The sequence below is a fragment of the Glycine soja genome, chromosome 6 (assembly GCF_004193775.1).
Source record: "Glycine soja cultivar W05 chromosome 6, ASM419377v2, whole genome shotgun sequence".
NCBI lineage: Eukaryota > Viridiplantae > Streptophyta > Magnoliopsida > Fabales > Fabaceae > Glycine > Glycine soja.
Window position 1 is genome coordinate 47,165,014 of NC_041007.1, and position 12,327 is coordinate 47,177,340.

The 12,327-nt window shown below is 31.5% G+C and overlaps 2 protein-coding genes across 2 annotated transcripts; both read left to right on the forward strand.

Annotated features, from left to right (window-relative positions):
* On the forward strand, nucleotides 1-614 carry LOC114414379 (putative RING-H2 finger protein ATL69). The gene has a single exon (XM_028378626.1). The coding sequence runs from the start codon at nucleotides 57-59 to the stop codon at nucleotides 612-614; it is 558 nt and encodes a 185-aa protein (XP_028234427.1). The 5' UTR covers nucleotides 1-56.
* Nucleotides 615-8,535: 7,921 nt separating this feature from the next.
* LOC114417347 (50S ribosomal protein L18-like) lies at nucleotides 8,536-12,051 on the forward strand. The gene is made up of 3 exons (XM_028382513.1): nucleotides 8,536-8,818; nucleotides 10,395-10,608; nucleotides 11,434-12,051. Exons 2-3 carry the CDS (start codon nucleotides 10,453-10,455, stop codon nucleotides 11,884-11,886), a joined length of 609 nt encoding a protein of 202 aa, XP_028238314.1. The 5' UTR covers nucleotides 8,536-8,818; nucleotides 10,395-10,452; the 3' UTR covers nucleotides 11,887-12,051.
* The last annotated feature ends 276 nt before the right edge of the window (nucleotides 12,052-12,327 follow it).

A 12,327-nucleotide genomic window follows, 5' to 3' on the forward strand; every position in this document is an offset into this window, starting at 1 on the left:
ATCACGCAATCCAACTCCAAATTCCTAACCAACCAAACCCTCTCTTTTTCTTTTTCATGTTCACGCCGGCTCCTCCACCCTCCGCCGTCACCGCCACCGAGGGACTCGGCTACGGCATTGCCATCGCCGTGAGCATCCTGGTCCTCATCTCCACCATCATGCTCGCCTCCTACGCCTGCGTCCGAATCAAAGCCAACGTCATCATCATCACTCGCCACCGTCACAACCACAGCATCAACAACAATAATAATAATAATAACAATAGTAGTTTTCGTGACGCCTCGGATGGGCCTGGCGTTGTGGTCCTGGGCATGGAGAAGCCCGCCATCGAGACCTGCTACGGGCCCAAGATCGTGATCGGAGAGAGCAAACGCCTGTCCAGGCCCAGCGACCAGGGCCCGTGCGCGATTTGCCTGAGCGAGTATCTTCCCAAGGAGACCATACGGTGCGTTCCGGAGTGCCGCCACTGCTTCCACGCTGAGTGCATCGATGAGTGGCTCAAGATGAGTGCCACGTGTCCCCTCTGCCGGAACTCCCCTGTGCCCTCGCCGCTGCCGACGCCGGCCGCCACGCCGCTGTCGGAGCTCGTTCCGCTGGCTTTCGACGCCAGGTGATGATATTAACTTAATGATTAAATTACTCAGGTTGTCGTCCTATAATTCTATCTTTTTAATTACTATAATGTAAAATAATCATTTTAATTTTTATAATTTATATTTTAATTCGATAAAAGTATTCATTTTAATTTTCTTTTAATTTTTTTTATTTTTTTCATGAAAACATAGGAAAAATTGTTGATGATAAAAAAAAAAATTAACTGTCCTTTTCTAATTTTTTTTATTAATAGGAAGGCATTGCATTGGGATTTTGGTTTCCAATTTATTTGCCACGTGATAGAAATTTCCTTATACTATATTTTATTGTTACAATTGAGAGCTATAGATGTAGATTATTCGTATATGTGTTATTTAAATGATTAAGATTAAGAAGATCTACGTAATATTTTTAATGGTCATGTAACAGTTAAATAACTTGTAATTTGACCATAAACATATCATTATTTTTTACCAAATAAATATATCATTATATGGTATAAGTTTAAAATCTGGTATTTTTTTTAAGTTTTCAAATTTTTTTTAAATCAAATATTTAAAAGTGTGTTGGCTTGATTCACACACTCTTCTCTCTTTCTCTCAATAATAAATTTAAGAGTAAAGAAATTTTATACTGTTGGTAGTATTTTATAACACGTCAAACGATTACTTTAATTTATATCTAAAATATTGTTTTTATTGATTGATAGGATAAACTTTGGAGTTAGCTAATTATGTAAAAGTTCTTACATTACATTGTCCACGAATTAGGAATTATGTTTAGTATGACTTTAAATAAAATTATTATTAAAGTTAACATGTTTGATAATTTGTAATTTGTGATTAAATAATAATGAAAAAACTTTACACTTGTTAATCCATATTAGTTATGTGAAACTCGAAGCATTTTATAACAAAAATTAAAACTCACAAAAATTCTGTTAAATGAAAATTCTGAGAGTAGTTGAATCTAAAAAAATAGTTCTGTGAAGCTTGAAGCATTTTGTGTGGGGACGTTGTTGTGAGATAAAAAGCTGTGATGGGAACAATTGCAATTTGCACTTTTTTTGTAATGAAATGGAAAGAAAGATCTAAGAGATTTAAATTAATTTGATGTATCAGAATAAAATAAATAAAAAAGAGATTTAAATTTGATGTATGGTTGAAGATTACTAGTAATAGTAATACATATGTTTCGAGAGCTAACAATGACATTATCTGATAACTAGAGGTCAACCATAGTTAAAATCCGTAATTAATTTTAGTAATAGTTATATATTTTTTGTGTTAATTTCTAATACTTAAATTTGCGGCATTGGTAGCTATTTTTCTAAGGGTAAGGTTCTGAAATTCTGGTTATAAATTTGCGGCATTGGTAGGAAAATTAGAATGCAATATAATAGGAATTTCATGCATTTTTTTTATCAGTATAGGAATTTCATGCATGACTTCGTAATTATTGAATATTCATCACGGGCCACACAAAAAAAATAAAAAATTCAGCCAACTGAAATTTTCTTTGATGGAAAGCTTTGTGAAGAACTGAACATTATGCAGAATATGGATAGAGTAGAGGAAACTACAAACTTTTATTTCTTTCAGCTTTGTGGTCATGGGAAATTTTCCACTTTAGAACCAGCAATAATTATTGTCACTGTTGCGTCATAATAAGTTGTGATATGAAGGGTTGTTACTTGTTCAGAAAAGGGAGATCTAAAAGACCTAAAATATGACTGGTCCACGTTTGAAAATATACTGGTATGTATTAAAGTACTAGTGCATTAAGTTGCAGCAACTGCATCATAATCTCATTTATGACAAAGATGAAAAGAGTAGTACTAAGTTACTTGCTCTTGTTCATACTTATATCAGTAGCTGTGAAAGTTGAAATTAATTGACCAGGCTTGTTTTGTGTTAAAATGGATTTAATAAAATAGTGTGAATAACAAAGGAAACTAAAAAATCTGTTAAAGATTTGAGAAGGTTATAGAATGAAAGTGGAGTAACCATATTTTGTAGTTATAGAACATGGTCACATAATAATTCTCCTAGTTCAGGTAATGGTTTGAGATTTTAGACATTAATTAATTAATAGTAACCGTTACATTTTTTTATTTATTTTAGTTTTGTGTATGTTTGTTAATTATTCTTTAATACTTGAAATGAATTTGGCATCTCATTTTTTATGGGCATATATTTTGGTATCTCAAGGTAAGAATATTTTTCCTAAGTTTATATGCATTTCTTTAAATGTTTTTAGTTTTTTAATCAAAATTAGAATTTTATCTCAGTAATTTATGCAATAAAAAGTTGTGTTAACTGGCTTAAAAATCCAATTAAACACATACCACCTTATGTCAGTTAAATATTAATAGTCATAGATGTTTGAGCTTTGAATTACTTACAACCACTTCAATTAATACTCTGCTGCATTTTTGCAAAATGCAAATTCCTTTTCTTGAGAAATTCACAATATCTTTCCTTTGAAGCAACGTTTTTTATACAAAAGCTACTTGTTCGTGCGAAAATTAATGCGAATGTATAACATGGGGAACCCAACCAAGTATCTCACGTGAGAAACTAGGTTATAAAAATTTAGGTTTATTTATACATTAAATTTCATATAACATATTTATATGTTCTAAAATATTAATTACATTAATAATCTATTATAATATTAATAGAAAGTATATATTTAAGCAAAAAGATAAATTAATTAAACATTTTTTAAAGATTGACAAAAGTTTATCATTAAATTTACACTGGATAATGGACTCGTACAATGTACAGGATAAAAATGCATGAGAATATAACTTATGTATTTTTATGAAATCATATTGCTTTTGTAAATTAAAATAATCAAATGTCTTAGATTTAAATAGTCTATTTGATTAAACCAACATTGTCCAAATGCATGCATTTTAAGGTAAATACCTTATTTACAACACCAAACACACAACCACGTAATTTTATCTACATAGCAAGTTTTTGTAATCAATTTTTCCAACGGAAGAAACTCATCAAAAGCTAGCTTGAGTAATTCTTTAGTAAAGCTGATACGTTGCTTCTTTGTTGTTGGTTAGCCTTTTCACTATAATATGAAAGCAAATCTTAAATAATTTTAAGCATGACAATATGAGAATGAAAAAAATAAATATTAATTTCAAAACATTAAATTAAAATATTTTTAATAACAATATGAGATAATGCCAACTCAAAGATATATAAATATATAATAGATTAAGTAAGTTTTACCTATCTCAATTCTGAAAAAAAATCCTTATAAATTAACCACATTTAAAGTCACATTGGATACCTGTACTTTCTCATCGATCTGTTATTTCTCAACAACATTATTGGAACACCAATCTTGAGATTTAACTACTGGTTTGGAATTAAGTCTGAAGGAACTAATGATATTCTTCAAAAACTCGAGAATGTAAAGATTATCGGGCCTATGAATGTTTTCATTCATTGAGCAAGGATTATCATAACTTAAGAAAGCTATAACCTCACTAGGAATCAACGACAACATATATAATTATTCAATTTGTCAGTACAATATATCATTTGTAGGTGCTAAAATTATCCTATGCTGAAAAAAATGAAAGATCATTCATATTCTCCAGCAATAATGAATAAGTGCTATCAACAATAAAAGCAACAGGGTCACTTGAATTCATTATTAGCGTATCATCTGGTATTTAAATGTCAACCTCCTTCATCATTTCTTTCCCCAATACTTCCATCTCCAACACTCAGTATCCAATTTGAGAAATTCTTCATCTCTATAACATCAAAAGATGAAGACCCAATTTTGGAGCCTTATATTTTTCATACAGAGCTTGTTGTGTACCCTTTAGAATGACAAAAAGAATTTGTCTAAAATCACCACTTAAAGACCATAACTTTTTCTTCAGAAAAAAGATTCCAACTTTCAGCATTACTGAATCGAAGGAGATCTATAGAGAAGTCTTGTGTATAAAAGGAATGCTTATGAGTCATTGGAGCTTTATCCCGGCCCATATGATAAGCTTTAACTTGATTATTAATTAAGCTAAACATACTACTTTGCTTAATATTGTAAGTAGAATCTACATCAGCATTTATTGGAATGACAAATCTCAAATAAGTTGTCATACCATACCTGGAATTAACAATGTTGTTATTCCACTTGAGGTAGTGGTTAGAACAATTTCTCCAAATAAAAGCTTTTCATATTCCCTCATATCCATAAAGGAAGAAAAGTTCACCAAGATTTTTATTCACACTTAACATGATTGTGTCATATACTTACTTTTGTTCATAAGTCATTGTGGAAGTCAAATAAATGTCTATGTTCTTTTTCGCTAGAGTTTCTCGTTCATAATTAAACTAATCATAAATGAGTCTATTTCGAGGTTGAAAAACCAATGACATATTTTCCCTAAACATACATGCAAAATCACTCAAACTCTTATTGTTGTTCTATAACAATCTTTTTATTTATAAAAATTAAAAGAGCAAAAACAAATATTAAGTTTTTGCATGATAAAAACAATCACTGGATTTAAACTGCTATAGTCAATTAATTCCTATGCCGCATTAAAATGATAATTTAAAAAAAATACAGAAATAATAGGTGGGAATAGAGACATGGATAAAAACATTTAGATAAATTTAATATAACTCTTTAGTAGGACATGTTTGATTGAAATATATTATAAAATAATATTAGTGGTAATTGTTATTTAATATTATTAAATAATATATTATGAAATTATTATACTGAACATTGGATCTAATACAATGACGGTAAATTATTTTAGAATAATGTTTTGCTTAGAGGATTTTTTTAAGGAACTTTGAGAGGAGTTTAGAATAATGTCATATCTTCGTATTTCATCCTCTTAATATATTTTATGGTATGTATTGATTGAAAAGTAAATACATTTAATTCCTTAAAATATAAAACACATTTAGAACTTACCTTAAAAGATAATAGGAGAATGTGTAGGAGGATGAAGTAGGGTAATTTAGAATTATTAGTTATTTTAATCGATTTCAGATCATACACATGTGTGACTAAACATGGCAAGGAGAGATTTGAATGAAATTGGAATAAATCACACGCAATAAATTTTTATTTTATAATAGTTGAGAAAGAAAGATTAAAAATAAATATAACGGGAATAAGACTACCTAAATCGCAAACCCCTTAATTTTTTATGGCATCGCTGCATCAGCCACAGTGTGCAATTAAAAAAAAAAAAAAGAGTACAAATTCAAACTTGCACTTCTTAGCTTTAATGTAGTGACTCTCAAGTTAAAATTTGGACAAAAGCTTACGTGGTGGAAAATCTGAAAACGATGACCGGTTACGCACGCACAAGAACTAATTGTGCATATCAAGGACTGAATTTTACAACTACTTTATTACTACCAATTTACAAATTTAAAAAAATCCAGGCGCCTTTCCTTAAAAAATCCCAAATCACACCAATTATATCTAAGGGTGTTCAGGGTGCGATTTTGACTTAAATTTAGTCTGAAATAAAAAAATTAAGTGTTATACGATTTAAATTATTTATAAAATCTGAACCAAATCAAATTAATCTTTTTAGATTTGGTTTGGTTTGATTTTTGAGGTTTGAAAATTTTGATAGTAAGTAATAAAAAAATTATTAAAAAGTTTGTTATTAAATGTATAAAACTTGAAATAATAATAAATTCAACAATCAAGAATATAAATGATGAACAATTGAACTTACAATAAAAAAATAATTGTTTTCAAGTTGAATAATAATTATTCAACATAACAGTAAAATCAAACATAATAATTGCTTTTAAGTTCCAACAAGTGAACTTAAGAAAAAAAAATAGTAAAATAACATGACAAAAAAAATTATATACTAATAATGTAATTTGTTTACTTTGTCATCCAATCACAGTCTATCATGTATAATAAGTTTATTGACTTTTGTGATAATTACTTTAAAAGTCATATTAATAATGAATTATGATTAGCTGAGGATGTAAAAGTGTTTTACATTGTCCGTGTATGACCATTAAACTCAAACAACATTCATAATACTTACTTTCAACCATGAAAATTTAGAAAATAGATATCCAACAACAAAACACTAATAGCAACAATAATTTATAGGGTGTCAGCAGTGCGATTTGGTTTGGTTTGATTTTTGTGTGTCAAACCGCTAACCAAACCTAATTGTGTGGTTTGGAAAATACAAAAACCAAACCAATAACCATTCATTTTTCCGTGGTTTTCAATTTTTTAGGTTTGTTTCGATTTTATGTTCGATTTGGTTCGATTTTGAATACTCCTAATTATACCAGTGTTTGCGGCGCTTCCTATTAGCTCGACAAAGACCACACTTTGCCCAACCTTCATCATCGGTGACACCACTTCTCCAATCGACGACCCTCACTAAAATGGCTTCCATGAACTCGCAACACCATCCTCCCTTTGACTCTAATTTCATTTGAACTTTGTACGTATTTTCACTTTGCAATGACATAGCTAGAGGTTATGTCTTGTTTCTAGCTAATTTTATTCAATCTTTCTTAGAAACTGAAACTTGTGACTATTTTTTTTGTGATTTTTAAATGTAGCTGCTTTGTCTATTTGATTTTAAAGACTCACTCATATGATGTAATGTGAAGTATAAAAAAGTTTTGTAAAAAAAGACAAATAGGTAAGTTCGTTCTTGAAAGTGTGAGATGTTGATAAATTAGTCTCTTAAAGATGAAAAATTCAAATTATCATTGAATGTGGAAAAAGTGCAACAAATTAGTTCCTAAAATTTGTAACTTAATGTCAAATTGGTCATCGAAAAATATAACTTATTGTCAAATTAGTCTTTGAACATTACAATTTAGTGACAAAATGATCTGACCAATTTAACGATATAAATAATTTGATGTACTTTTTACACAGTTAGGGACTAATTTTGTATTCTCTATCTTTCAGGGACCAATTTGTCATTTCATCATATTTTCAGGGTCAAATTTGGCTATTTACAAAAAACAAAGGTTGACAAGTTATAAATTATTTATAATTTCTTAATATAGGCTTGTTCATGTAAGTTAACTAGTGACTCAACAAGTCGACTCTTACTACTTAAAGTATCATTAACAACAAATATTGAGTTAAGATCTTGAGCTTAAAATCTGGTCTTCAACATATTCATCACTAGAGAGGGATGCATGATCTTCATGTTGGAGGATGGAATCTTCTACAAGATCCCTCAAGATCGATTTGCACCCTTTTTAAAAAATAATTTCGTACTCTCTCTAACAACTTCTGGAGGGAACCAATGAACAGATCAATAAAGAAGGGGAAGATCTGGCAGGAAAAGGTTGTGTGTGGTGATACCGAGATAGACGTGGTGCCTTTCACTGGCGATGACTCCATTGACAATAGAAAAGAAAATAGAAGAGTAGGAGAGGAAGAGACTACAGAGGAGAATAGGACCGATAGAGGAGGACGATGACAATAGAACATGGAAAGACTTCTCAATCTCAAGGAAGAAAAAAATAAAGAAAGGAAAACACGAGAGGTGAAAAGAAAAGAAAGAAGTAAAGTGAATAGAAATGCGATCAGAAAGGAATACAGGAGTTGAGAAGGTTATTTTTTTTTGTTACAACAAAAAATGTATGAGAAATTGAAAATGAAACCAAACAATATTTTTTTCTTGATTTTGAACTTATGTTAGATAGAAATGTTTAAAAATATAATTTAATTTTAAATAATTTATAAAATATATTTAAGTGAGTATATTATAAATTCACAAAATATATCTCAATTTCAAACTGAGATTTACTATTAAAATAAAAAGAGAAAAACTATTGTGCTGTAACACCAAAGAATCCTCCAAAGATTCCAATTATTATTAAAGATGCTCTTAATATCCAAAACAAATCAATGATCCATTCAAGTCTAATACTATTAAATGGCACTCATCAATCATCACTTGCACAAGAATATTACACTTTGAGTGCCATTATTGGGTCCTGGGTTCGAGACAAGACACCCACATTCCCTAAACCCTTCCAAATCCAATTCAACAACAAAAATACGCAACAGTCACCGGTTCTCTTCACCTAATCTGAATCACACTCTCTTCGTTGCTTCAGTTCATCTCCTCATATCTACAACTCTCCCTCATTCTCTGGTTCTTTTCTCACTCCAAACTGAACTGCAAAATTTTGGTTTTGTTCACTCAGTAAGTATCTTACATACGCACGGTTTCATTTTTTAATCTTATTTCGTTCCGTTTTCCAAGTCCACTTGTGTTTCGTTACTTAGTAACTCTATGATTAGCATTGTTCCTCTGTTGCACACACTGCGCACCGCGTGTTTGATTGTTTGCCCAAGTGAATTGATAGAGAAGATATGCTATGGTGGAAAATGTGTGTGCCTTTTGGTTTGTTTTGTGCATGCGCCTTGCTGTTAGGTTTTTGAGAAATTGGTCTCCAATAGAAGTTTGGGATATGTTCATGGTTTTAAATATCAGCTCACAATGTCAAGGTATTTTGACTATCCACACTGCAACTGCAATTGTAGCTGCATTAGGCGCATTTTCCCATGATTGCCTGCAATATAAAGTTTTTCTAACTCAGCACAACGCGATCGCAACTGTGACCGCAATTTAAAGTTATGGATATGTTTGTGAGGGCATGGTTCTGTGATTTGTCTTGGGAGAATGAAGCTGAGTTGTAGTTTCCATTTTATGTTTTGAAATCTAGTATTGGTTTTAATTCCAATGAGCCCTATGTTGCATGGGTACAGGGATTGGGTGGTATGTCGTAATATTCAAATTGTTGTTGATTCCTTTTGAAAGCAAATTTGGAATGGTGTTAATGTGTTATTCCTTATTTGAGTCATGATAAAAAGTAAAAACAAATTTGGACATTGGAAGCATGTGACAAGTTAGGGAACTTTTAAATTAGTTTGAACAATATGAAATAGTAGCTACATTGAATATTGAGGCTGAGCTTGAATAGCTCTTGACTATAGCTTCAGTTCCCAGTTTAGCCTTCTTTGGCAATGGCTTGAAGAAGGTTATTGCCTCAAGGCTTCCTAAGACCACGGTTTTTCCTCTGGAAGTTTCAAAACTGTTGCTTGAGAGATGGACGAGAGAAATCGGACTAATAAGGACAGACAGAGGGGTTTTGCCTATAATGCTTCAGATGACCAACAAGGCATCACAATGGGGAAGGGTTATGGTTGATTCCATTTTCTAACCTCAAATGGATGCTGGAACTTACTAGGTAGTCATGAGCTCTTATGAGTACATTAGTACTGGATTTGGACAGTGAGTGACACAGATACAGGGAATTCTATGCCAAATACTGGAAACCAGTTCCAAAACTGCTTGCTGAACCAAACTTGTTCTGAAATAGTTTATTGAAATCCAAACCAGTTTGTGAACCATAAAAAGTAGTTTGGTTCTGAAATCCAAACTGCATTAGAGGTTCATTTTTCCAGCCCGAACTGAGCTGTGCCCACTCCACCCCAAGTTGCCCAATACAACACTACTACAGAACTTATAACTTATGTGGGTTTCTTTTCCCCTTTATGGGGTAGTTGATTCTTGATTGCCTTGTTTTGTACGTCTAAAAAGAAAAACAATTTAGCCAAGCCACTTCTCTTTAGGAAATTAGTTAAGGTTATGTTTTTTGCACTAGCAAGGGCTTACATAAAATTGTGATAGTGGTACTATGGAAAAGGTGATTTGTTATACAAAAGTTGTTATTATGATTATTATTTGGCTCCTAATTTAAAATAATCTCTTACAGATACAGGGTGCGATTTGCTTCCATTTTCCAGTCATTCCCATACTCCTTAGGCTATTGTATGCTTCTACTAATAAGGAGGAGTTGTTATTGGGTTCTGAGAAACATGTTGAAACAAGTAATTGGCAGAATCTGTAGAACCGATGTTTATGCTTGTGAAGGAAACAGAGTTTTGCCTTGGATTTATGTGCCTTCATGCTTTTTCCACCATGGACAAGTAAAGTCTTCTATTCTTCCTTTCGAAGCGCAATTTCTATTTTTTTTTTATATATTTTACTGTAGAATTTCCCATTTATCTCTTTACTAAATAGTATAATACGGCTGAATATAGATTTAAGTGTCCAACTTTGGGTGCAGCTTTATTCTCTTATAAATAAGAAGACTTCGAATGCAACATATGGTGGAAGGTAAACAGTTGAAATATATGGCAAAAACAAATGGTGATGAACACTTCATTTCCATTTTGTTGCGAGTAATATGGCGTGATGGGCATCACTGCTTCTAATTGAAATAATTCATTTCATAGATAAACCATGGAATCAGATGCTAAGCTTCAAAGTTCAAACGAAGTATGAAATCCTGAAGCTTATAAAGTTGTACAGGGTTAAGCTGGCATGTTGATATGTTCGATCATATGATAATTAAAATGATTTTCGTGAGTTTTTGAATATAGTTAGGAATGAGTTCAATAGAAGGAATAAGGTTTCGAAGATGCTCTGCAATAGAAATAAAATTCAGTAATTAAGGTCAGTTACAAACTATAACAGCTGGTATTATTGTGTGGTATTAAAGGACTTGTTAATTATGTTAAGCACTTGTTTGTTAATTCATTGACCCCACATATACCTTTTAACTTTGTATCTCCTCAGCCGTTGTTGTGTATGTGCAAAACTACCATACCATGTTGCTAGCGTGGATTTTATAAAATTAAAACTTGAAATTAAATATTTACAATTAACAAAGCCTGAAATGCCAATTTGAGGTGAATCGTTTATGTAGTAGTATTAATACTCATCTTTAGTGCATTTTCTTCATAATGCAGGCGCACATGGCACCTAGAAGCTTTTTTGGGGTAGAGGATTTCCTTGACGATGACAATAGCCGACCTTACACATACCAAAAAGGGAAGAAGTCAAAGAATCCCAATAAGCACATATCATTCAAACAAAGAACAATTGCCTACATGGAGCCTTTTACACTTGATGTGTTTATCTCGAAACGTTTTGTATCAGCTTCACTCACTCATAGGGTAACAAGCAAACAGGTTGCAGTTGCCGGGACCAACTCCAAGGACATAAAAGCTGTTCTTAGGTCTCGTTCCGACATACCGGCATGCATAGCCATTGGTAGGATTTTAGCTGAAAGAGCAAAAGAAGCTGATGTTTACACTGGTTCTTATACTCCAAGGGATAGGGACAAGTTTGAAGGGAAAATCAGAGCTGTAGTTCAATCACTTATTGATAATGGGATTGATATCAAGGTTTATCTTGATTGAGTTGAGTCACTCAAGTTTTTGGGACTATCAGTTTAGCTGTTGATATTTCGGTTCGCCTTGTGTGTTTGAACATGTCCATTTAGTTTGGTTTCTATGATAATGGGAATATATCATTATTCGAATTACAGATTTCGTAATTTAGTTTTATGAATGAGTTATGTTGTCGTAATTGTAGTTAGTTATTCGTTTTAATTAATGTTAAATAATAATCGTGTTACAAATAAGACAATCATGTGATATTGTATATTTTATACTTGTTGATGCTTAAAATGGCTCAATACTTTTCTTATTGTGTTTTGAAATCCACAAAATATTCTTTTTAATTCTTTTGAGTTGTGTAAATCAAATATGAAATAAGAGATTTATGATTTGTAACAAATTTTATTTTTAATTTAATGGTCAAAATTTGATTTTCTATTTTATATTTTAAAATATACGTTT

What these genes read in the sequence shown, in the direction of transcription:
- LOC114417347 (XM_028382513.1), top strand. Translation starts at nt 10,453, where the DNA reads ATGCTTCTACTAATAAGGAGGAGTTGTTATTGGGTTCTGAGAAACATG. An exon ending in GCTTTTTCCACCATGGACAA is followed by an intron (nt 10,609 to 11,433) that starts GTAAAGTCTTCT and finishes TTCATAATGCAG; the next exon opens with GCGCACATGGCACCTAGAAG.
- LOC114414379 (XM_028378626.1), top strand. Translation starts at nt 57, where the DNA reads ATGTTCACGCCGGCTCCTCCACCCTCCGCCGTCACCGCCACCGAGGGA.